At 34.2% G+C, this 27,606-nt stretch overlaps 1 protein-coding gene and 2 pseudogenes across 2 annotated transcripts; 1 reads left to right on the top strand and 2 right to left on the bottom strand.

Moving 5' to 3' along the window:
- Positions 1-7,104: 7,104 nt before the first annotated feature.
- Positions 7,105-7,536, top strand: LOC143580503 (bZIP transcription factor 44 pseudogene; annotated as a pseudogene).
- A 2,149-nt stretch (positions 7,537-9,685) lies between these two features.
- Positions 9,686-12,274, bottom strand: LOC143580496 (peroxidase 9-like; annotated as a pseudogene). Its single transcript, XR_013143668.1, has 4 exons — positions 11,999-12,274; positions 10,457-10,648; positions 10,202-10,367; positions 9,686-10,120 (listed from the first exon to the last, which is right to left on the bottom strand). The product of XR_013143668.1 is annotated as a peroxidase 9-like (transcript).
- A 2,768-nt stretch (positions 12,275-15,042) lies between these two features.
- On the bottom strand, positions 15,043-18,514 carry LOC143580495 (BEL1-like homeodomain protein 11). The gene is made up of 4 exons (XM_077063498.1): positions 16,479-18,514; positions 16,018-16,385; positions 15,869-15,929; positions 15,043-15,542 (listed from the first exon to the last, which is right to left on the bottom strand). Exons 1-4 carry the CDS (start codon positions 17,166-17,168, stop codon positions 15,276-15,278), a joined length of 1,386 nt encoding a protein of 461 aa, XP_076919613.1. The 5' UTR covers positions 17,169-18,514; the 3' UTR covers positions 15,043-15,275.
- Between the last annotated feature and the right edge of the window lie 9,092 nt (positions 18,515-27,606).

The raw sequence follows: 27,606 nt of genomic DNA, 5'->3' as shown, positions 1-27,606 counted from the left end.
ATGGTTCCATATCAATTTACACATGCCAAAATAACAACATGCATAGTTCTTAATTTTACGTTACTCCTTGTTAAAAGATAGATTTGAGTGCTTGACCAGTTAAATAATTAGAAAACTTGATTTCTATTAAGTGATTTTTTCTTTATTAGTGATATCTTTAATATAAAATTTATTTATAACAACACTCTTAATGTATATAAACATTTTAATCATCAAATGACACATGTAAAGACCCAACTCTTATAATAATCCATCTATTAGGTAATCTGATCGACCACATAGACATAGTTATAATACTTTAATCATCAATTTGTAGTTGACTGATAATTAAGAACACTTTAATCATCAAAACACCGACCCGTATGTATATACACTTTAATCAGCACTACCTAAACTTTTTTAAAATAATGTTCGAAACTGTCGAATTAGTGAGCTTTCTTTACACTTAGACGAGATATCGGTCGTTCATATAGATTTTGACGCTTCATTCATATTGACTCACCCCGAAACAAAATCAAGGATTTTAATATAAATTCTTTTATATGAATTTAAACTTGAAAGTTTATTTTGAAGCACACATTGATCAGTTCCCTTTAATGGACCCTTAATCAACACATTAAATAAGATATATATATATATATATATATATATATATATATATATATATATATATATATATATATATATGTTTATTAAACTACATTTGCGCTATACATCTCATTTGTTCGAAATGATTTTTTAAGTACAATTATTAATTTGTTGGTGTCGTTTAGTAGCACCATACGATAAGTTGATTAACTTCCACTGAAGTTAACATCATCTTTCTTAAAATATCGAATGTGCAAAATTTGATAATAATAGTTTTACGAGGCCCTTATATTTTTTAAAGGACATTATGTTATGTGATAGATCTATCATTTATAATTATGGTTGAGGTTTAGAAACCTCACATAAATGGTTACATGATAAAATCGTGTATTTAAAGGTTTACAGAAGGGTTTACAATTCACATGCTACTTGTCGAATCTACTATGTACTGTAATTCTCTAAATTAATAATTTTGGATTTGATATTTAACGAACACTACATAATTTACCTATTATATATAAGCTACATGAAGTTGTAGCTGCGGAATTTACATCTATAAAAGTATATTATGATATAAAAAATACTTTATTTCGTTATAAACATGTGTAGAAATAGTTTACGATAAAAAAAATAGAAAAAAAACTTGATTTTGAAGACATCACTTTTCAATATATTTTATATCGCAGTACTAGTACTGAGAAAGAAACTAAGTATTGCAACGTCTAAAATAGATCGTTCCTTTGGAAAGAATCATTAAAAGAATTTCTTTATATCTATTCTAAGTGTTCTATTTTGTAGGACTAAATGATATATGGATAGCTTACAAAATATATTTTCTATTGTCGTTCTTTTTTCTATATAAATAGCTAATGTCTGCTCGCGTGATTTGGAATAGAGTACTATTACTCTATCTAAAAAACATGAAGCTGCTCCAGCTAAAAACTTTTAATTGATATCTGAATAGACTAGGTTGCAAAATATAAGAGTTTTTGTATCAATCTAAAGAAATGTTTTTATAAGATCCAAAAGGTCCGTTGAGCACCTCCTAGCTATGTCATAATATATCTGAACACTTGCTCCGGATCGACAGCTCAAGATCATAATTGCTCTAGTGAATAACTAAAGAAAATAGATAGATATAAGAATTAAAAAAAGAAAAGAAAAAAAGAATGGCTGTTGAAGAGAAGTTATAAAAAAATGATTTAATGAAATATTATTAAAAATATAATGTGCTAAAGATGTATATTATTTATAGTATAATAGGTGAAACTGAAACTTTAAAAAAGTGTACCGAAGAGGAATTGCCTCCCCATTAGAATACGAGCCAGGGCCGGCCCAAGGGTGTGCAGGGTAGTTGACGGGCATAGGCCCGACACCCTGCTAGACCCGAAACTTTTTTATGTATTTTTTATGAAAACAAATATGTATAATCAATGTTTCAGCACGTACAATTACATAAACACTAGTTTGGTCTAGTGACAAAGAGGTATGACATATAACCAAGAGGTTGTGGATTTTAGTCTTATTTAAGACATTTTTAAGTTTATTTTTATAAAAAAATGTTTTACAGAACTCAAATAATAACCAAGTAAGCTCATTTAAAATTAAATTGTTTAAACCCAATAAAATGTTTCTTTTTACTTAAAGGTCTAAAATATTTCGCCTTTGACCCAAAAAAAATTTCGTCTTCTCAGAGTCGGGCCTGATACAAGCATGGTTTTACAATCGGATACATGACTTTAATTACCCATACCATTCTATCGTCATCCTTGCTAAGTGCCATCTTATTAAATACAACATTATTAAACAACCACAATGACAGTTATTTAAAGAAATAAAATTGTGAATTTGTTTATAGTTTGAAAAGTAACGCCGTGATTCACGTCATAAAACTATTACGAAAATAATTAGAGTTTACACATCATGTTTGGATTATTCTTTTTAAGTAAATGCCTCATGTTCAAATTTACACGTATAACTTATTTCACTAGGCATTTTACATTAGGGGAAAAAACACCTATTTATAATATATTTATTACTTTTAAGGATTTACAGAATAATCGGAAGTTGAAGCAGGGCGGGAGGAATGCACCAACGGCGTTGCTAACACTGTCAAACATGAGTTACTTAGAGCCTTCGTTGCGAGGCTTCTTTCCTGGTCACATCACCTCTTTGAAGCCCCTACGGCTGCACTACTACATCGCTTCAAGAATTGGGGTGTTGCCCCTTGGGGCTTTCTTTTGGCAATGACATTTTGTAAAAACAATGTAAAGGTAAAAAAACAAATAGGGAATCCTTTTTATTTTCAGTCAATCACCATCACCTATATCATATAATAATTTATTTATATAAAAAAATATTATTTAATTATATAAAATGAGTTTAACCATTACACAAGTTTTTTAATTGGGCATTTTCCACCTACGTAGTAGTGATACTGACGGGGCGTTTTTCACATTTTTATGAAACCATTAAAGATTTTTATATTTTGAAAAGAAATATATTCATTAATAAAAAACAACGATACAAATACCCACGGGGTCTAGCAAGAAGCTAGACTCAACCACCCCTAAAATAGACCATACACCCGATTACATTTATTCTCGCCCAACCTGGTTACACTTTAAACCTACACCAATCCTCCCACAATAATGAAGTTCCAACCGATCTATGTTTTATCCAAACGTAAACAAGCGTCTTGATGTAACATCCCGAAATTTCTAAGAATATTATAATTAAATAAATTAATATCAGTGGGAAAGTTTACTCGGGTTAGTCGGAAAATAATTAATAGAGTAGAAGCTATTATGGGTCGGGCTAGTGTTGGGTAATGGATATGGGTTATGGACTTGGGAAGGAAGAGACCATGGGCTTAAGCCCATGATCCATAATTATATAAACCTTAATCCCCATTTTCCATTCATTTCACACATAATCCATACACCACCAAAACACACACTTAGCTCTCTCTCATCCTACTCTCTCTAGCCGAAATCAGAGGAAGAAGAAGGATAATCGATTTTCGACCCAAGGTAATGATAGTTTAATATTGTACGAGCCTAAAACGTTAGTTATAGTCACGTAACGACGAGCCGACACCGTTAAACCGTTTAAATCACAAGATCCGGGTGGAATCGGGTATAAACCGGACCTAAGATGAGTTTAGGGATCACCCTAGCTCAAATCTGGATCAAAACGGGACGAAAAACGATGAAAACGGTGGAAGAACGAATGAGATCTCGTTTTTCCGGCGAAAACGCGGTTTTCCGGCAATGACGGCGCCGGAAAGGCGGCGCCGGAAAAGATAAAGGTGTCAGGGAATGTTCCCTGACCTAACCCTAGTTCGCTAAGGAAACTTAGAGAACTAGAGGGTGATTCGTTAGCTAGTTCGCTAAGGAAACTTAGAGAACTAGAGGGTGATTCTTTAGCTAGTTCGCTAAGGAAACTTAGAGAACTAGAGGGTGATTCGTTAGCTAGTTCGCTAAGGAAACTTAGAGAACTAGAGGGTGATTCGTTAGCTAGTTCGTTATGGGAGCTTAGCGAATCAGAGGATGATTCTTTACCCAATTCGTTAAGGGCAAAGTAAAGAACTAGGAGTTTAATATAAAGACAGAATGGTCCCTGGACTTAGAAAGGAATGAGATAATTACATAGTAGCCCTTGGACTTTGATAATTTATGAAAGATGCCCTTAAAGGATTAACGAGTAACGATTAACTAACCGGGTAATTATTCAATGAAGTAAAATCGGCTTAGACACGTAAGACTAATTAAGTAGTAATGAGGATGGCTAGAGTAGTATTTGATATTCAATTATTAAACAGTTAGACGCGCGCAGCTCGAGAAGGAATAATCAGTAGCCGAAGAAGTAACCAAGTTCAGGTGAGTTTCTAGCCCCATTCCTTGTTATGTTTTTGGGGCTGTGTGCATACTCGATGTGTTGTTAATACATTTATCCTAAGTGATAAGTGTATGCCATATGTGATATATGTGATAGATATGAATGATTGCTTGTCGGTACGTGAACGATCTTCGGATATTGCTCGTATCGACAAGGGGTATGGTTGTTAAATGAATGATGTAAAGAACGCCTAGAGTGTTCTTATGCTATAATGTAATTATTGTATATGTGAAGTATGTGTGTACAGGTACACTAATGGTATGTGAGTCCTACGTTCGACATAGTAAGTTAGGATGGCGAATCCCTCTAACTTCTGTTAGACATAGACTTGGCAGGTGATGGGGTAGTTAAGGACTGCGGGCCTTACATGTGATGTAGATGATAGATGTAAACGTAGATAGGGACGGTGGGCCTTATACGTGTTATAGGAGATAGACGCCAACGTAGAAAAGGACTGCGGACCTTATACGTAATGTAGATAGGCATCAGCACAGGAAATGACTGTGGACCTTATACGTGCTATATTTGTGTTGTGTTAGCATAGGGGAGGACTGCGGACTTCGTACGTGCTATGGTTTAGGTTGCAACATAGGGAAGGACTGAGGACCTTGTACGTGTTGTCAATATAGGATGGTACAGGAAAGGACTGCGGACCTTGCACGTACCATAACTGGTGAACATAGGTAAGGACTGCGTACCTTTTACGTGTTTACGATCTTGAGTACAGGTATAGACGGCGGACTATGAACGTACTCTCGGTAGACTGAGGTTAGTGATTGTATATATATATGTATGTATGTATGTATGTATGTATGTATGGTAGTAGGGTAACGGATTAAGTATGGATATGTATCTTCGGATATGTATTGTATGGCGTCCGATTAACTAGAACTCACTCAGCGTAGCTGACTTTTAGTATGCACGCAGGTGAGTAGAATGAGACAGCTAGCTTGAGCGGGCGCATGGTGGGCGAATAGGAGACTGGCATCTGAAGACTCAAGATGTTTTAATGTTAATTGATGTTTAATTTGAAAGATAAGAATGTTTAATTAAGACAAGTTTTGGATTGTTGTAATGTTTTATGAAAGTTTTTAATGTTCCGCGAAAGTTTTAATTACTCTGATTTGTAAGAACTGTGTTTATGAGTAAATCCGACGCTAAAGTAGGGCTACCGGTATCGGGGCCTTACACTTGATTTCACCCACTATGCTTTCCACCATAATCAGTTTGCCATTAAACACCATATCATTTCTTGTATTCCAAAGACACCAAATCGACCCTAAACAAATGGCATGAAAAATCTTCGCTTTACGCTTTGTAAAATTAGTAAGTTTATACAAATCAAAAAAATCACGAATGTTGAGAGTAAAGATGCATGGAATCTTACACCATGACAAAACCGTCTGCCAAACTAGTTGTGCCACCCCGCAAGACTCGAAAAGGTTTTCAACCGTCTCATTATATCACCACAAACCGGAAAAGAAACCGAACCAACAACAATGTTTCTCTTGACCAACAATGTTATTACCGGTATTCTCTCCAACTCAATTCTCCAATCCAATATTCTTACCTTTATCGGGACCCAATTATTTATTTTCATAGTTTCTATATAATGTAGAGAAAAAAACAAAACATCATTACATTAGAATCTTTATATCTAACCGCTTATATTCAACTCTCTATATTTCGTTGTGAAAAGTGGTGAAACTTCCTTTAGGCTCGAGAGTAGTGTAAATTTACCTTTTCTCGTATGTAAATTTTTTATATAAACTATAAATTTACCCATTTTTATCCGAAAGTGTTAAGTTCTTACGTTTTCGATCAAGTTTTGCTACAAGTTAAAAAAATTAATAAAGTAACCACATATATAAAAATGGAGGAAGACTTTAAAAATACAAAAAATAATGATGTTATTGTTAACATCAAACACTACTAAACTTGAGTTGCTTCTAGATCAATTTAATCAGAAACTACACGTTCATCATCCCTAATTTAATCTCATATACTTGATTGGTTTTTCATTCCAAAACAAAAACAAAATGATTGATTGGTTTTTGCAGCACCACCAGTTGTCTCTTGTTTTGTTGTGGAAACAAACCACTCATCACTCCCTTTTCCTTTTCCCCCAACTTTTCCCATTATTTTAATTCCATTCCCATCTATTTATTCACCTCTCATCCATCCCTCTAAAACCTCTTCCATTCCATTAATCCATTCATTTCATTTCCATTCCATTCCATTCCTTTGTCACATTCATATTCATCAAATCAGTCATTCATTTAACTTCAATTTCATACTTCTAGTCTAGGGTATGCATGTTTCCATATTATTATTAAGAGTTTAATGTCTCCTGTTCTCAGCGAAATCCTCCTGTCCGGCTTTACCATTAACTCCTCCCTTCGTCGCCGGACCCATCTCGTTCAATCCTTATCCGTTGTCTTCCTTTATTGGTTCTACGTCTTCTCATGAACTAGTTACCTTCATTCGTTTCATTTCGGTTCGTTTCTTAAGTCCTAAATACTTAAATTAACTTCTTTTTACAACGTCAGCTATATTATAAAAAAAACTATCTAGTAAGAAACCAGACAGAACAACGATACATAAAAAAAAGAAGGTATGGCTACGTCAAGTGGTAATTCGTCTCATATACAAAACTCGGGATCCAAATCGGATTTGATGGATCAGAAGAAGCGGAAAAGGATGCAATCTAACCGCGAATCAGCACGGAAATCAAGGATGAGGAAACAAAAGCATCTGGATGATTTGACTGATCAAATCAACCAGATGAAGAAACATAACGCACAGATTCTGGCGGCTATTAACGTCACCACACCGCAGTATTTTAAATTGGAAGCGGAGTACTCGGTTCTTAGAGCTCAGATGGTTGAGCTTAGCCAGAGGTTGGATTACCTTAATCAAATTGTTAATCACTTGAATAACAATTGTACAACCACTCATTGCACCAATGATATAGGAACCACTGGTTTCTTTGAGTTTGATAATCCTTGGAACTTGATGTATGCTTCTGCTGAGATGTTACAATATTAGGTTATGTTGTGCTTTGATTGGTTGTACTTTTAGGTTTGGTTAATGATGATGGTTTAAGTTGGCTGTTTGTATGTTAAAATCAAGGATTGCATGCCTTGATTTTGTATTTTTCTTATTAAGTATTATGTCTTTTTTTTTATGTTGTTAAAGTTATGTGGGTGTCATCATATTGGAATAAAACTAATTAATTTTTATTATCTTTGTTGATTGGCTTCTTTTGCTAGTGACATAATATGGTGATTTGAAATTTTGAATGGTCCATATATTGATAAGTATTGATGTAGTGTTTGAATGCATTGTATATTTGTATGTTTAGAATTAATGGATGATTGAGATAATTTTGTGTTGCTTTTAAAAGTTTTTAAGACTTGTAAAATTTGTACCAAGGAATATAACATAACCATTTGCTCACAATAGGCGTCTACGAGTTCATCAATAGAAAGAGCAAAGAGTCGTCGCAAGAAGAGACCATGTGAAAATGTTCTGATGGGATACTAAGTTCTTCGCTTCAATGCACTCTGGACCGCTGATGATTATGTATAGGATGATGCATGAATTGACAAATCCTAGTGATGGTTACATAACAAGTCGGATCAAATTAAAGATATTTTAACTTTTGACATTGATACTGATTCATGTAAGATGTTACTTTGTTATTTTAAATTGAATTCAAGTACTTTAGATTCACCATAAATTATGATTTAAGTAACATATTTATTAAAGATTGTAAATCGAAATGGATTCCACTTTCCAAGTTCAAGATTTTTATATATGATTATATAATCACATACATGTGAAGGAGCAGTGGGATGTTTCATGGTTGAAATTTTCTATTGTATTATTTTGCATCTTTGACTACAAATACTTTTTAGAGGAATATGCTCACCTAGCCAGCCCATACATCACATGCAAACCCTTAATTTCCAATCTATGCAAAAGGTACCAGCTTTAAATCAAATCAAATGTACAAGGAAAACATGTTCTTAATTATGTCATTCACTTGAAGTAAAGCAAAAAGGGTGCTAGAGCCTAAGATAAGAGCTAAATGTACATAATATTATTATATAATATAATTACAAAGTTTGGTGTCACAAAGTTAGACTGGGCAACTTTGCGGCACCTTATTGGCCATTTTTAGTTTGTTTTAGTTTTGGTCCGTAACAAACGTAACGAAAATCGTCCTAACACTTATTGGTTTTATTTGGTTTGTTTTAGTTCCGGTTCATAACAAACGTGCCGGAAAATCCCGATTGGCAACTTTGCGGCTCCTTATCGGTCCTTTTTAGTTTGTTTTAGTTTCGGTCCGTAACAAACGTAACGAAAACCGTCCGAACACTTATTGGTCATTTTTGGTTTGTTTTAGATTCGGTCTGTAACAAACGAAACGAAAACCGACCGAATGTAGTTTTGTTTTGGTTTAGTTCCAGTGCCGTAACAAACGTAGCTAAAATCGCCCGAATGCTGATTTTGTTTTAGTTTCGATACCGTAACGAACATGAATAAACCAACCGAATTTGCTAAGATTCACCGTCTCAACGCCCGAGATTGGCAACGGTAGGGTTTTACAAACGACCGAGTTTTACCGGCCAACGCTACTTGGTTCGTCGCCTCAAATTTTATTATTTTTTTGTTTTCATTTTGGATTTAGTTCCCGTACAATAACACACGTGACTGAAACCGACTGAATTCGCGTCGACTTACCACCTCACCTCTTGCGACCGATAACACTTGGGTTTACCATTGCTCGGGTTTTACAAACCTGCCCCGGCGCAACACGCCGGGTAAAACCCTAGTTTAGGGATAATCATAGAAATTTCAAAAAATGTTAACATTTGTTGTTTAGTTTTCTAACTAATGTAATGGTGGTTGTTTGTAGTTTCTAATTTACGTAATGTTTATTGGCTAAGTTGTGGATCACCTAGTGCTTGGTTCTCAATTTAGAAGCTCTTGTTAGTTCTTATTATTTGTTAAAATAATCTACACTAATTTCTTGAATATGCTTCATAATTTTGTACTTTTGGGAGATGATTAAAGTTCGATGGCCACTAATCACCCTCGTGATTTAATCGAACTGAATATTCGACCCGTTTTAAATAGACCATATAAATGTAGCAACTTAACCATTCGCTAGAAACCTTACATGCATTAACTTAAGAAACTGTCTACTTATACTTAATTAACCATTCCACAATTCTTCCTAACTTCACCGTTATACCCAATGAGGGGATTAATGTTTCCCATTTTAACCGTTGATCTAGCAAACTGGTCGAAAAAAAGAGCATCATCCTCCGCAAACGCTTTCACTAGATACATAGTGTCCTCAACATTTCCAGACAGAAGCACTTGATCAGAAGTTAAAAGTCCTTTTCCCAGCATAATAAGTTGAAAATATGTATTATCAAATCTTGCAGGTGATGCAAAATCTAGAGGAGAAATGTTGTTATCTCCACCAAATTGTGGACAAACGGTTTTTACCCGTTGTAGTATGTCACCTCTAAAGTTGAATCTGGTTGATTGTTGCCATCTTGATTGTATAGCCTTTGCTTAAATGAAGTGCATCTTGCCATTCCTATAGTATGAGCTCCTGAAAAAGTTAATTATTTTTATATGTTAGATTTATATATATTTGTTGTATAAATGTATATTATGTTAGTTTTTTACTAACCAGAAAGTGAGACCAAGTCAGCTTCATCAAGGCCTTGTTGCCGAAAAAGTGTGATAAGGTTTTCGATGGTGGAGTTTGGCGGTGGAAGGTTATTGTTTGAGCCGATGAGGCTTGCTTGTGTAGCGTCCCTTCGTCCTAATGGTAGTTCCCAGTTTGGTCCACCGCTCTATGACGGATTTGGAAGCAAGTTTTGGTTAGTTTGATATTATTTTAGAACACTAGCATTATAGAAAGATATGAGGTTTAAATGCATACTAGAATCGTTGAACCGCGAGCAGAAAGTGCAAGAATGTCTGCACAAGAAACGGTCTCGGGGCATATTTCTTCTAGCTTGGATTTGATCGCGTCGATCACTTCAAATCCTCTAATTGAATTACTATTAGGCCCCGAGTTCTTTTCGCTTGCAAATTCTTCACTATCATCCAACAAGATAGAAGCATCACATCCCTGAGACATAAACAAACATATGATATTAATTTGATAGGGAGCTTATCCAAGAGTTAGCCGATTCCAATATTATCCAACTAGACATGGAAAATACGACATAAAAGGGCCCAACATAAAATGGACATAGCTTGGGCTCCAAGTGGAATTAAGGGCCCACAAGCAGTGGAAAGTGTGGCAAACTTCATAAATGGTTTGGCCTAGCTGTCAAACCCGAATTTCATCAATTAGGGATCCGATTTTATCTCTCTTTAGTGTAAAACACGTATATCACTAATGTCTTAATTTATGTGTTTATTTATAAACAATTTGTAATTATAAACATTTGGCAACACATGTCAGTTTATAAATTCCCTACCATCATTTAATGTTTTAATCATAGATGTAATTATGCCGTTTTTTTAAAGAATTTGTTACTCCCCAGACATATTGGCGGCGCAAAGATATATGATCACCTGATTACCCTGGGGTACTCTATGGAGATAGATTCAGCAACATTTGTTAAGAGGTGCAAGGTTTGTCAACTACAAGGCAACCTCATACATGCTCCAGCCGTGGAGCTCCCTACCCATTTCAAACTTGTGCCCTCGATTTCATCGGGAAAATAACCACTCCCTCGAGGGGAAAATGTTTCATTTTAGTAGCAACAGAGTTGTTCACCAAATGGGCAGAAGCAGTTTCACTACGCCGAGACAACTCTCTTTCAAGTTGAGCCAATGCACTTGTAGCTTTCTCGAGCGCTGCTGAAGTCTGGGCGTACTCCTCGAGATGATGGGTATCAAATCTTGCCTTGGCAACTGCACCCAGCCTGGCATGAACCCATCTCAGATCAAACCCAAAGCACCCCTCCATATCTCGAACGTCCTTCTGAATGTCTTCAAAGACATCAGCTGGTACCTCCCCCATTACATAAGCAAAAAGTTTGAAGATTATTGGGAAAAGCATGTCTACCGCGTATCCTCGAAGTTCTCTTCTCTGGGGTTGGAAAAAGTTTAAGGGGAAGTTGTCCAGATGGATTCCATAAGGATGGATGTGGTGCGTTGAACACTAAGGCCTCTCCACTCGACGTAATCAAGATTTCTACTCAAACCCAACTAAGCCCTGAGGACACCTTCTGCTCGGAGGGCACAATCCAGCATTTCTTACAAAGTCTTACAACGGATGTGAGCTTAACAACCCTCGTGCCATGCCCAAGCCCTTACCTTCGCCCTATACCGAAAGATATTAGTTCATTGATCAACTACCACTTGATCCCCTAGGTAAAGGAATTTCTCTAAGGTGCCAAAGAGTCCCCTCCTAATATTTGGGAGTCTTAATGCATGCATGTATCATGAAACAAGATAATATAATCACCTGAACAAAGCAGTCATGAAAATGAAGCCTTAGTAAAGAAGCAGCCATTCTTGGCTCTTCAGCAATGACACTCTCAAGTATAGACATGACAATGTCATTAGCTTGAGGGCATGTGAAACTATAGAATTCCGGAGAAAGACCATAATACCCTTGGCCGCCACCAAAAGGCCCATCTCCGCCTCCTCCAAAGTTATATCCCGGAAAACCAAAACATATACCGCAAGACGGGAGCAAAATTACCATTAATTTAAAAGTAGTGTATAGAAAGGAACCCATTGATGAACCTAGTAGAGTGTACTTTGTGAAAAAATATTGAATGATCATGAAGAGCTTATAAAGAGTGGCTCAAGATCACCAAACCCAATTACCACTAGTAGGTTACTATGACCATTTCAATATACATACATAGTTACATACTACATGATATACCCTTTTAAAAATGATCATTGAGTAGGTGTTTTTGGTGAAACCATGACAAGTTTTCGGGGCCATATACGATACAAGATCTTACCTAAGCTTAAAGTGAAATTGTGTTAGGTTGAATGAAACCGGTAAGAATGTGTTAGGTACTTATATCATTATATCAAGAGACAGGACGAAAAGAAAACGTTACTGTTTTATAACAGAATATTGAAATTATTAGGTGTTGTAAGTTTATATAGAGTGGTTTGATTTAATGTTACCTGCTACACAATAAAAAGATGGATCTTATGTCATAGTTCTTTATATTTATAATTGATCAAATTAGGTCCGGTAACAAGTAAAAGTGAATAATATTTAAATAATATATAGAGATATTTAAAAGTTGTATCCTAAATTGACATACTAAAGTTATTTTCATTACGAAGGAAACTACAAATTAAAGTTATGTATTCTTAGCAGATGTTTTTTTATCTTTTTGTATTATTATGATTACTTTTTCCTTTGGTTTACAAGAAAAATAACGTTTTCATTTTAGAAGTTAAAAAGTAACGTGAATGACACCTTGTGTCATATATGGAAATGTTAAGTTTTCAAGAAAATGCATATTAAATCATGAGCATTATTACAGTTGAGCAACTATTTGTTTTTTCGTTCTTGACGTTAAATATATAATGGCTATACGCCTATATATGGGATAAGGTAGTGTGGGGTGTAGGAAAATTTGTATTATTAGGTAATGTAATATATTATGTAAGCTATGGCCCATGATCATGATTAGTTCGAATGTTTAATTAAAACTATTTTTTTTTTCAAAACAATGTTTTCAGATATTACTGTTTAACTTAGTTTCCATTTTTTATTGTAAAATATAGTGTTTGAATTAAATACAAATGAAATTAACGTGTTAAATGTGAAATTCAAGTAGAATATTTATGTAATTACATCATATAATGTAATTACATCATAGAGTAATTATATGATGTAATTACATAATTACTCTACTTAATTCTCATGTTTAGCACGCTAATTTTATTACATTAATTTTCCTAGTAAAATATATATCTTTGTCTAATTGACAAAAGCATCCAAAAATTGGTTCACTCTCCTGTAGACAAATATAAATATCCTCAACCTTCAAAAGCAAATACAACTTGGGCTAGGAAGGGTGTTATTTGCCCGAAACTAGCAAACGAAAAGGACTTGACGAGTTGGATCATATGGCGAACTGAACATGCGATTTAGCCAAGCTATCAGACCCAAATTTCTTCACTTAAGGCTCCGATGTCGTCACACAAGATTTTCCAACAATTTGGTCAATTTCCAATTCTCTACCTTTCCTCTTAACCTAATACGCGTAATTATTTCACGCATCTATTTATGAATTTTATCTCAAAAAATTATTAGTCTGTATAATTTTGTCAATTTATTAAGCCCATCATGTTTTGGATTCTTCATAAAAAGAACCTCATGTAATGTTTTTGGCACTCAAAATTTTAGTATAAAGAAATACCTACAACACTAAAAGATACGAGTAGTTCATTCGTCTTTGACCTCTACATTTGGAGTTGCTCCAATTACTACATATTTTTACTACGTTGTTTCATTGTATTTTGACAAGTCAAATCGGCACGTTAGCCAGATTTTCAACACATGAAAACATGTTTAAACGAGTGAATTGTGGTTTTCATCCTTATGGTTTGTCCGAATCTACGGTTTTAGTCCAATAATTTCAATTTTGCGACTTTCATCCCTGTGGTTTCATTTTACTTGCAATTAAACCCGACCCAGTAACCCCATTAAGTCTAGTCATTAAACCCATCAGCATGCCCTTCACGTGAGAGACAGTTTATTCTTTATTCCCAAAATACACCCCAGCCCCTCACGTGAGGGTGCTTACAAATTAGACGGAGTTTTATTTGGGGAGAAAAAGAACAAAACTACCTCACGTGAGGGGCACGTTGACGGGTTTAACAACCAAACTTAACGGGGGTAGTGGGATCGGGTTTAATTGCAAGTGAAATGAAACCACATGGATGGAAATCGTAAATTTGAAACTATTAAACAAAAACCACATGTTTTGACAAATCACTGGGACGAAAATCACAGTTTACTCCTAAAGATTTTTCATACAATATTTTGGGATAATTTTAAGTCTCATGAGGTTGACAATCTTGGTCAGAATCTCACTATCATACACTGATCTGAATGACTTATACTTCTGATCAAACTATGTTTGCCAATATAATATGAAAGTCTTGAAAACCAGTTCAAATTTCAAGAAAGTGATGATCTTGTTAGGGAAAATAAAGAACCTATCTTTCCAAAGAAAGACAGAAGAGGTCATAAATGTCATTAAGTTTTCCATTTCAGACCCCTCATGGCCATTTTCATAAACTTCCAAACTGAATAAATGTCTACAAGATTTTTATGTATAACTAATCATGCTAAAAAACATCTAAATCTAGCAATGTCACATGCACCTACCCTTGTCTACAATGCAACAACCTATATCAATTCAAATCAATTTACCATAAAGGACACAAAGTAGCCTGCTACCCTATCAAAATTGGACCTTTAATAGTTTAATGCCACACATGTTCTAAACAAAATAACAAGTTTTATAACTTTATTCATCCAATGAAGTCATAATATCTTTACTAGACTGATCTTTGATAAAAATATATACTATTAAGTTCTAAACAAAACACCACCTATATACATATCCCTATATACATACATACATACATGCATACATAACTATGCACAACTGCTTCACAGATTCAAACAAAGATCAGCATAAGTGTGTTGTGTACACTTCTTTACTATAACTAAATTGCACCTTTTATATATATAGTTATACCACAAAATCAGATAACAACTGAGGCTCCACAAACCTGCTAACTTCCATCTGGTGGTAAATATCAGGATTTGAGTCGCTAGATTGACCCGTGTGTCCGCCCATTTGACCCAAGTCTTTATCTTTATCTTCTGAAGAAGATGAGTTGTTGTTCAATGCATGTTCTTGTGAATTGCCTTCTGCATCACCAAATTCTTCTTTATACATATCTTCAATCATCGGTTTCCATAACCGCACCCTCACATTGATGAACCAATTTGCAATCTAACAAAAATATATATGAAATCGAAACATAATTCAAACTCATAATATGTAAATCAAGATCATCCAAAATAGAGATGAGATCGATACTGAAAATACTGATACCGAATTTTTGGAAAAGTGGGTACCGAATATATCGGTACTTGTTCGGCTTGGAACGAGTACCGATACCGGTACTCATCTCAATGTTCATCTCTATATGGCGTCCGTACCGTACCGAGACCGAAATTCTGCAAAAGTGGGTACCGAAACTATTGGTACGGTACCGGTTCGGTATGGGTGTTCGGTACCAAATGTTCATCCCTAATAATTCCAAAATATGTAATTACCTGACCACGTGTGAGACCGGTTTGTTTCGCCAGCATGATCTTCTCTGAATCTTTCGGGTAACTGTAAAATATTAGCAATTTAACAACAAAATACAATAATATAACGAATCAAATGAGAAACAATAGAACCGAGAATTAAATGAACGTACGGGTTAAGAAAATGTTCAAAAAGCCAAGCACGAAGAATGGAAACGGAGCCTTCCGGCAACCCTCGTTGCGGCCTCCAAGAATGGCGAGTCCCGCCAAAATGATGAAGGTTTCTTTGTTGTCTGAGCTGTTTTTCAACATTCCTTAAACGTGGTAAAACTCTGCCCGGTGTATCATCTTGTTCTCCTAGACTTTGACAAGTCAACCGAACTTGACTGTTAATCGCATCCCTTAAGCACCGAAAATGGCGGGAAATCGTTTGATGTGCGAGTGCTGTGTATGGCCTTGCAGACCCGTGTCCCGAAACCACATCTAATGCTGATTCAACCACTTGCAATTGCTGACAATATTCTCTATATTTTCTGTCTACCTATATGTCAAATATTGTCATGTTTTTGTATTAGTATTTAGCAATCATAATTCAAAAATACATAATGTAATATTCAAGAAATACAATATTTACCTCGTCTAACAACGAAAATAACTTTGCGACCTTGTTCTGTAGATCTTGTTTCTCGGAAGCCGAAAGTTCACGAGGGGTAAATTTGGAATCTTTTTCATCAAAATGAAGGTTATGCATATAATTATTATTGTTATTATTATACTGCCTATTCATCTTTAGCTGAGTCAACGCGTCGCGAAGATTAGCGACTTCATCGAGTAATTCTTGTGACGGTTTAAGATATTTTGATTCCAAGATTCTACCGATAACCCCGTATGAACCATCATAAGTGTCGGAAACCAAGCATTGACCATTGGTCAAAGCTCCATTTTTTGGAGTATTAACTAGATTGAATGATATGTATTGAGTGTTTTCCACTTTGTTGGTTTGAGAATCCAAATAATTGTATTGGAAAGCAGGCAAATCCATGGAAGATGATGGTAGTTGCATTCCTAAACTAAGTGACAACTCTTGATAATTCAATTTATGTTCTTCGTCTAAGTTGTCACGGTCTTCAACCCGTGGGAGAATTTGAGGGTTTGGTTGCATATTACCAGATAAAAGCTCCAAAAACGAGGTGTCAGTTGATGATTGGTTTTGATACATCATGTCAACCGGATGACCTGATTCTTGATACGAGTCACTTGAAATATAAGAATTTGGAAATACATCTCGTTGATGATTACTCGAAGTGGAATAATAAGTAGCCATCTAAATTCCTGAATAAACAGCAATTATCAACCGGATTTAGATAGACCGGCTGATGATATACTGATGATCCTCTTGAAAGCAGATACGGTACCCAATTCAACAAGAAACATAAAAAAGTTTGTTAATTTAGGTTTTAACTAGTCTAAACGTCATAACTGGAAACACATGGCATGAAACACACAAACTAATAACAGTCTGTTACTTTCAAAACACAAAAATCTTGAAAATTTCATTTAGGCATATCATCGAACATTTACCGTTCGTAAAAACCAAAACAGAAAAACAGAACAAAGCTTCTTAATTTAGGTTTTAACTATTCTAAATGTCAAAACTGGAAACACATGGCATAAAACACACAAACTAATAACAATATGTTACTTTCAAAACACAAAAGAATTTCAAAATAGACATATCATCGAACACTTACCGTGCATAAAAACCGAAACAGAAAAACAGAAAAAAGCTTGTTAATTTAGGTTTTAACTATTCTAAATGTCAAAACTGGAAACACATGGCATGAAATACACAAACTAATAAAAATCTACAACTTTCAAAAGTCAAAACACAAAAATCTTGAAAATTTCACTCAGGCATATCGTCGAACACTTACCGTGCATACAAAAAAAATTTTAAAAACAGAACCAAGCTTGTTAATTTAGGTTATAACTATTCTAAATGTCCCAACTGGAAACACATGGCATGAAAACCCCAAAATAATAACAATCAGCAACTTTCAAAACACAAAAATCTTGAAAATTTCACACAGGCATATCGTCGAACACTTACTGTGCATAAAAAACCAGACGAGTTTTACCAAAAATAAGTCCACTGTGTGTGTATGTGAAAGACGGGGTGTAAATTAGACCAAAAGATGAAGACAGAAACAAAGCAGGTGCGAGGAAATCTTCCTAAAAGTGGGACAAAGTTTGGATATGAACAAGAACAAAACACGACGACTTAATAAACAAATGGATTAAAAAAAGAAATCCACACAACCAAACCTCATTATTATTGAACAATGACCAACACCCACAATTAAACAAAGATTAAACACTGCAATTATTGGATGACAAGCAAACAAAAATAATATTATAATGGATATAATTAAACAAAGATTAATCAAACACCCACCCAATTCTCACGTGTGGACAAAAGGCAAGATTTTGAATGATTTGAGGAAGAAAGCGTGGGAATTGAAATGGGTTTTGGTTGAATTGAGTGTTTGATATGTAAGTAAATAAATAAAGAAAGAAGATTGCTTGAAATTTGGAGATTGTGAAGGGTAACAACCAGTTGGTAGAAGTAGAAGTAGAAGTAGAATATAACACACCTTGGATTAATAATATGATTGTGTTGATCAAGAAAATGAAATTGGTGAAATAATAATAATAATAATAATAATAATAATAAACACACGTTGGGTTTCATTTTTATTCATATTGCCGGCAACAAACACTACTTCTGCTTCAGATTCATTTTCCACCGTTGGATTAGTTTTCTAGTTTTAAGTAATTTACAACATATCTATATATTTTCTTTTAGTGTTTACGTTCTGATTTGTCATGTTATAAGGGTAGACAAATATTCAAACCAAATCGCCTACAACTTCGGAAAATGATAAACTGAACCGACGGAGTAGGAAGGTTGGTTGGGCCTGTCGTTTTTAACAGTTAGAAGGTTTTATTTTTACACTTTGTAGGATTAATCAGCTTCTTTTAAAAATTCATATAATTACTCAGTATTCAAAATTTTTATATTATAAAAATATTTTAAGGATATAATACATTAAATATAACTTCAAACTAAAAAATATCTAAAGGTAAATTTTCGGTTCAATTTACTTGATCAATTTCAGATTCCCACCACCGGTCAGACTTATAAATCGACAAGTTGTTATTATCAAACCACATACATTTCAAATTGGCCAATTTGCTTAAACATGAACGGTTTGATCGGTTTCAACGAGTTTTAAACGCATCTAGTGCATTCATAGGTTGTTTTATCTTTGATAAAATGTGTTGAATTTATCTTAGTTTTTCATAAAAAAAAAAAAAAGAGTACCAATATAAAGTCATATACAAACTACCTTTTGAAAGAGACGTAACTATTTAATGATGTTGGAACCATATATGTTGTTGAATACTTTAACTTCCTTTCTACTTTTATTTTTCTCTATATGTAGTCATTTCCCTTTTAGAATATAGCCTACATGGTTTATATACTATATCATACATATATGACAGGAAAAAAATGTACTATTTATCATATTTATACTACAACATATAAATGACTATATATGCACTGCCTGCAACACTAAATTTAAATTTGGTTCTTCATTATATGTCGCAACATATACAAATGACTATGCACTTCTTGCAACTCTAAATTTAAACTTGCTTCTTCATTATATATCACAACATATATAAACGGCTATGCACTTCTTGCAACTCTAAATTTAAACTTGGTTCTTCATTATATATCACTTTGTTAGAGCATTAAATCTCATTCCTCATGCAACCAAAATTATATAATTTATTTTTTAAAAAGTTTAAAGTTTTCACGTAATGTGATACATCTATTTAGGGTAAGAAAGTAATTTAGCTTAATTTTAAGACACTTAAGAACATTGTTTTTGCATTTGATACAAGTGTTGATACATCATCAATTAGTCATTTACAATTTTGTCCATCTTGTTTACAAATCTATGCACATAGAAATGACTATAAAATGGCCCCTTGGCTTTTCCAAAGAATTCATTCATTCAATTGTTTGTTTGTCCTATATCGATGAAGAAATGAAAGTGGATCGACCACAAACTTTATAAAGTGGAGGCCCTAACCATACTTCATAAAATGACCTTTACTATGATCCAAATACGACAATACCCTATAAAAAGGTTCAAAAACGAAGCCCGTTTGGCACGCACATTACTAATTTCCTAAAATGAAGATCAACTTTACGATGTGTTCCCGAGTTTATATAAGAAAAGAAAGGCAAGGAAAAAAAATTTTCTCTTCTTATCTTTTCTTTTGGGTATCTCATCTTTTGCTTCAACTTGTTTTCCTTCCTAATCTTTCCAATTTGGAAATATACAAATTCTTTTATTTTACTTATCATTTTCTCTTACCCTCCCCTCCCTCCCCTCCTTTCTTTCTTTAAATGAAACTCGGGAACACATCTTTCTAAATTTTCCTTCATTTTCCTTTCTTAAATGAAACTCAGGAACACAACATACTTTTTTCATCCCTCATTTTCCTTCCCTTTCCTCAGTTAAATGAAACTTGGGAAAACAGTGTAAACGGACGTCTAATTCTATATATTAAAAGACGAGTATTAATTTCTCACTCCTTTACCTTATACATTTTATGATTGCAAGAAAGCAAAATACAATAAACCATAATGTAAAAATATTATTTAGTCTAACAGAGATAGGCTCAAGTACGATGTAGATAAAGTTAGAAGTATTAATCAAAAAATAAAGTTACAACATTTTATACTTTCTTTAAAGCAACAACTGATATACCGATGAATCCTACTTAAAATCTACATCTTTTTTTTTTGGCAGTTAAGTCCAAACTGCTTGCGCGATAACACGTTTAATTCAAACCTGGTCACCACTAAACCAAAAACCCAGTGTTTTAAGTGCATATATATTTGTATTAAGTTTGGTCTATATGAGATTTGTATATAGCTTAGGGATGTCACTTTTACCCGAAACCCAAAACCTAACACAAAAAAACCCGTACCCGAACCCAATAAAAGACTAACCGAACCGAAGTAATTCGGTTGGTTTTCGGGTTTGATTTATAAGTTTCGGGTCAACCCGAATAAACTTTTATTTTTGAAATTGAATATATTTTTACGGTATGATAGGCTTAGTCTTAACCATTAAATTTATCAGAATCTGACCCTAATCGATTGTTGACGTTCCAACTATTATGAGTCGATTGTTTATTGTTAATTTTTGTTCTAGTTTAAAACTAATAGCAACCATAATCGAATAACTAAATCACGTCCGATTGAAAAAGTATTAAGGATCAAGTTAGTTACTTAGTTTTATCATTGTTTTGAACTGTTTTATCAAGTTATGTTGGTTTATTATTTGATTGTTTGCGTTACGAACAAAGAAGAATATGTTGTTCGTTTTTTAAGCATTGATGTTTTTATTTTTTATTTTTTTTTTTGTTTTTTGTTTTTTGTTTTGTTTTCTATGATACTCAAAGCTCGATTAACCCAACCCGAAAACACCCGAACCCAAATTACCCGAACCAAAAAACCCATGAGAGATTTGGGTTGGGTTTCGGGTTAAGATTTAAAACTTTGAAACTCAAAGTACCCCGACCAGAGAAACCCGCAAAATGAATCAAAAGAACACCACCCCAAATATAACTTGTTACAAATTGTTTATAAAGATACTAACTTTTTTTTTTTCTCATCACATAGAACAAAACGGTTAAATAAATGGCGTGAAATATATCACTTAATTTAATATCTATCTATTTAACTTTTATAAGTTAAAAAAACAATAAAAGTTCTATGCTTTTCAACTTTCGTTTGTACATATGGCCGTCCACTTTGGACCATCGTTAATAATGGGTACCTTGGTGACTAAGTCGTGACCACCTAATATCTACTTGGTCTTTTAAGTTTTGTTTGTGCGTGTACACTCCGTGGGTTTTACAAGTTAGTAGTGGAGCCAGAATTTATACGGTATTGTCATATTCGGATTTCTATCAACTCGGCGTTAGAAGTTTCAGGTTGGGTCAATGAGTCAATCGGGTTACTATTACTAAAATTCTGATTAAAATAACTTGAGGCACATAAATCGGGTTTTCAAATACCCGGTTTCAGGTATGGAACTGGGTTCGGGTATGACCACAAGTATTGGAAAATCGAGTATTGGCAATACCCGGGTCAGGTTCGGGTCCATGTACTGTCTCTAAAACCCATATTCTATGCATCGGGTTCGGGTTGGGTATAGAACAAGGTATTCTAAAACCAGGTTTTTGAATACCCTATTTCCGGGTATTGAAAAACCATATTTCGGGTCAGATTTGATTTTTAAAGGTGTTGCACTTTTTAGGGGTATTTTCAGGTATTTTTCGAGTATTTTCGAGTATTTTCGGGTATTTAAAAAAACCCGATTTCGGGTATTGGAGAAACCCGGATCCGGGTATGGAACCGGTTCCGGTTTTCGGGTACGAGTTTTGGTATTGAAATGCATACCAAATCCGTACCCTATGGGTATGGTCGATTACGAGTTCGGGTGTTAAAAAGACCGGTACCGGATATTCTTTTCGGGTTCCGATATTTTGTGCACCCCTAAAAAAACACTAAAATCACTAAAGTTTGACAACTATTTACACTCAAGTTTCATATTATCGAAAACTAAGTTTCACATATAATTTTAAAATTATTGAAATAATGAAGTGTAAAAGTTGAAAAAAGGAAAGACACCTACGTAAACCTTGTGAGTAGCAAATAAATAAAAGAAGGATTGAGTCTACTGTCTAAAAATAGATATCAAATCACATAAATTCATCTCTCTTTCTCTATGTGAATCAACAATCACTATCGGCGGAAATTGTTAATGAAAACTAATTGGTAACTGTAGTTTGCCAGTTTCCGATCACATTTAAATCATACATATATCCCAATTATCTCCTAATTAGCTATAAATTATTTTATATATCAAACTACATTTGGCACACATATTTCAAATTAATCAAATTGAATTAATTTAAAACATAAATTACATCGCTTCAAGTTAAAATATATTTGTTCTTTAGCAATTAAGTTGTGGTGGTGGTATAATAATATTTAATGTATTATATTACAAAATGAAATGTAAATGGTGAAATCGCCCTAATAATAAATAGTACAATGATAATTAATGAATTAGAAAATGGTAAAAGTTGCATTGTGGGATAGAAGTGTACCATGGAATTTTGGGCAGGTGCCAAGACCAAATGAATGGTGTTTTCCATGGGTACCGATCGATAGCAGCTTCATCTTTCATCCACTATGGCCCCCTCTCTTTTGGAAAGACCACCCAATAGATACACAAGTAACCTTTGGGCCCAGCAAAGTTACATTTTAAATGCACATAACCCTTAGGCTATGCGTAGTGGAGGGGCTACAAATTGGAACGTTTTGTGCCGTGTGGCGCCCAAGTCAGCAAGGGGTGAGAATTTGTTTTTAGGGTATAATAGCGTAGGGGCTACAATAGTTATATAATATATATATATATATATATATTATATAATATATATATATATATATATGTGTATGTATGTATATATATATAACACATTAGAATATAATAATAATAAAAAAGAAAGGAAGCAGGTGATAAACTGTTGTCGCCCCGCCCCTTTTCGCCCATCTTCTCGCCCAGGGGGGCGGTTGTTGTCGCCCAATATCGCCCCTTTTTGTTGCCCAGTACGTATGGGCCCACCATTAGGTATTCGTTTGTATTCGTTTATCATGTAACCAAAGCTTATTATATAATCAAAATGATGGATTTTATGTTACAATATTGTTTTACACTTGTTGGGTCTTGAAAACATTCTTTTTGGTCCTTAAAACCTCCTTAAATGACTTAAAACCCAAACTTTGGGGACTATTATTGTCATTTACCAAAAACTTGTTTGACCATTTCAACCATCACATGTATATTTACCCTATTTGTATGAACCATACTCTTACCATTATAAAGCAAGGCTCCATACACCATTTTGGTTGTTCATCTTCTCCAAAATCTCTCTCAAATCCAAGTATTCATCTTCAACATTTTGTTACTTTTATTTCTTAAGGTCAACTAACTATAATCTTTCATTTTAACTTGTTCATCTAATATTACTAACACTTGAATATGGTGGTACAACTTATATAATAATACACACCCCTTGTTTCCTTTATTTTGTTACTTCACCGACTCCGGTTGGTTAAGTTTCGAATGTCCATAAGGCAAGGCTTCATGGAGGACTTCGTGTTCTTGATATATATTTACACACACATAACTTATTATACATATCACTTATGACTAACTTCTAACCCTTTGTAGTTTGTTCATCTTATTTACAAGTTCCATGGTGTGGGTTTGTATAAGACCAAACCTCGGTTTAAACCGAAACTAGTCCAAACCGGAAACCGAACTTTTGTTTACTAGTTTTGTTAAAATAGTTGTTTAAACATGTTTATTGCTAGATTTGAGTTTCAAAAATCATTTTTACAAGTTCTTTGATATTAAGCATATGGAATCCATATATGAACCTCGTTGGGAGATGGAAACCGAACTAAACCAAAACTTTTGCTTAAAAGACTTGTAGTTAACTTTTTAGTTGTAAAATTTAAGTTTTTTTCATTTATAAACCAATATATAAGTTCTATGATATTTGGGCATGTAGAAACCATCTATGAACTATTTGTGAGATGGAGACCGAACTAAACCGAACTATACCGACTTTTACTCGCTTAAGACACACAAGTGTGTTTTTAGTTATCAAGACTTGTATATTTATTTAAAAATAGTTTACAAACTGATTTTAATTATTTTCTTAAGTACTTGGAATTGTTGGATCTAACTTGATCTCATCACATAGTTTGGACCAACAAAACCGAACACACTCGCTTAACGTGCGTTGTTAGTTCTAAAACAATAGATCTACATACTTGGTTAAATTTTAGTATATTTTTAATGAGTTATCTCATAACAATTAATATGTTGGAAAGTTGACTTTGGGTTTGATCTTTGTCAAGACCCGAATCGACAACCCGAACACTCGTTAAAAAACCCGTTTTAGTATCTTTGTCCCAAAGGAACTTGCATTTTAGCATTTTTCACACCTTATTACTTAAAATTGGTTAAGTTAAATATTAAGGTTAGATACTTTAACCCGGTTTCGAGCAAACTTACATTTTTAAAGGATTGTTATTATAAATTCTTAAATAGTTACATTTTAAACCTTGAACTTTAACTGTTTACTTTTTGCAACAATTATTTTATTTAAAGATCTTCAAGACAACCATTCTAAATCCAAGATTTTATTGTCATTTAGGCCTTGCTCGTTAAACTTCATCCATCCGGTTATTCATCTTTTACCGATCAAGTTTTATACTTGAGCGTGAGTAACTTCATACCCCGTTTTCTATCTTTTGTTTTGGGGGTGACATTTCATACTTATTCAAATCAAATGCTTTATACTTGAGCTTAAACCAAAAACGTTGTTGTATACTTTACTTGAATAATTGCTCGATTTGGTGTTCTATGCTTATATGCCCTATGTATTTATCGCTTTCCGGTTGGTGGAATCTATAAATCCTAGACTACTTGCATTCCCCTTGTAGCAAGGTGTCGTTAACGTAATGCAATTAACGATATTCTATTAAATCCAAGACTACTTGGCAATCCCTTGTAGCTAGGTGGCGCTAACGTAATTCTATTAGCGATTGTCAATTTATCCAAGTTTATAGCTATTATTTATTGTTTTGTATACTAGTTTTGTGGCTTTTCATACTATATATCTATTGTTCAAACTTATGAATTGTTCAACAACATTTTTGTTGACAACTTTATTTTATGAAATGTTACAGGTTTGCATATAGGTTGATTATGGAGTTAGGTGAAGAAAATGACACAAATACCGTTAGGATATTAGCAAAAATGAATAATATTTGATTTGCTATATTTTGATATATTTTGTTGTATTTGACTTATGAACATTTGGTTATGTGACATTTTCGATGTTGTGAAATGAAATGAGTTTGTTAAATATTGTCGCTTTAAATAGTGTCATGCGCTTATGAGCAATCGTTACACCTCGGAATGTTCCAGCCTCCTTTGGTTGGGGTGTGACATAACAGTAGTGGACGAGAGGAGAGTTCCACAGTTAAGCGTGCCCAGCTAGAAGTAGTAGCAGGATGGGTGACCTCCTGGGAAGTCTCCACCTGGGCAACCAAAAACAAATCCGTGAGCTCTTCGTGGCAAAGCGGAAATATTGGTGGTGCGAGGGCCGGATGTTACAAGTGGTATCGGAGCCACTCTTGTTCCGTTCGGGATGGTGGGGCAAACCTCATCAGATACGGTGAGTCCTCGGGGGTGTCGTTAAGGTACACCTTAGGCAAATCCCACATCATAAATGGGATGGTGGGGCAAACCTCATCGAGGACGATGAGTCCAAAGGGGAGTGTTTGTAACATCCTAGGCAAAAATTACATCGGCCGTGTACAAGAGAGATCCTTGATACATAAGTAAATGCCCCGCCTCTTAAACCACCAACGCGTTTTGGGCTTAACGGTAGTGGACGAGAGGAGAGTTCTACAGTTAAGCGTGCTCAGCTGGAAGTGTAGCAGGATGGGTGACCTCCTGGTAAGACTCCACATGGGCAACCAAAAACAAATCTGTGAGTTATTCGTGGACAAAGCGGACAATATTTGTGGTGCGAGGAGGCGGATGTTACAGAGAATGTATGACAAGTACACAAGGGATGTATGTTTTGCATAACCCAACATCTAAATGATGAGTATGGTTACCCTATAAATAGATAATTGCATGGAAACGGTGAAACAAATCTTGTACGTTTATTTTTTTAATCCTTGTGTGAGATTATGAGGCAAGCAAATTAAACATTCTCTACCATTTTAAATGGGAATAAATGGAAGTTTTGGAATTAGAACAATCTTAATAATAGAAACTTTAGAAAAACCTCACCTCCTTAATTAACGAAATTTTGAACATCAAAACAAAAAATTAAAATGGTAATCAACATTAAATATTGAAAGAAAAAAATCCCCTCAAATAAGTAGTAAAATTTCTTCTCGTGCTACATTTTTTTTTCTAGATTATACTTTTATATATATATTAGTGCTGGTAACTATAATGTGTTAGTATTTAAACATTTGTGATATCGGTACTGATAACTACTAAAAAAAATAATGTGTTGGTATTGAACTTTTTATATGTATAATGTATTGGTGCTATTAACTTGTGAAAAGCTTAATGTGTTGGTTTTGAAGATTTGTGATATAAATTTATTTGTGTTGTTAATTTCTCGTACTATATATTTATTTTTCTTGATTATATAGTTACTAACCTCTATATAGGTGTGAGTGTCGCCTCGGTCAACAATTCAAACAATTACTTAGGGTAAAAAAAAGGAAAGAAAAAACTGGATTGCAAATATGAAATATGGTAAACCATTCAAAGTTAAAGGAGGGATACCAACTATTATTTTTGTAGCCCAGGCATGGAGACATCCTATCTAGAATTTCTATATAAAGTGGGCAACGAGGGTCTAAAGGAATGAGCAGATGCAAATGTTCAATATGCTTTCTTCTACGAACCAGTGTTTACCCAACCAAAATGTACCACACATGTAAAGTCAAAACATAAGAAGAGCAAGGCACCCATACGGTGTTTGACGCCGGTTATTGTAAT

This window comes from Bidens hawaiensis, unplaced genomic scaffold (genome assembly GCF_021521415.1).
Source record: "Bidens hawaiensis isolate Kalapana, Puna unplaced genomic scaffold, B.hawaiensis_p1.1 tig00030503_1, whole genome shotgun sequence".
Lineage (NCBI taxonomy): Eukaryota > Viridiplantae > Streptophyta > Magnoliopsida > Asterales > Asteraceae > Bidens > Bidens hawaiensis.
The sequence above is the reverse complement of the archived record's forward strand: the minus strand, read 5'-3'. Positions and strand labels throughout refer to the sequence as shown.

What these genes read in the sequence shown, in the direction of transcription:
- LOC143580495 (XM_077063498.1), bottom strand. Translation starts at nt 17,168, where the DNA reads ATGGCTACTTATTATTCCACTTCGAGTAATCATCAACGAGATGTATTT. An exon ending in TATTTTCGTTGTTAGACGAG is followed by an intron (nt 16,386 to 16,478) that starts GTAAATATTGTA and finishes TTTGACATATAG; the next exon opens with GTAGACAGAAAATATAGAGA. An exon ending in CCGGTCTCACACGTGGTCAG is followed by an intron (nt 15,543 to 15,868) that starts GTAATTACATAT and finishes TATTTTTGTTAG; the next exon opens with ATTGCAAATTGGTTCATCAA.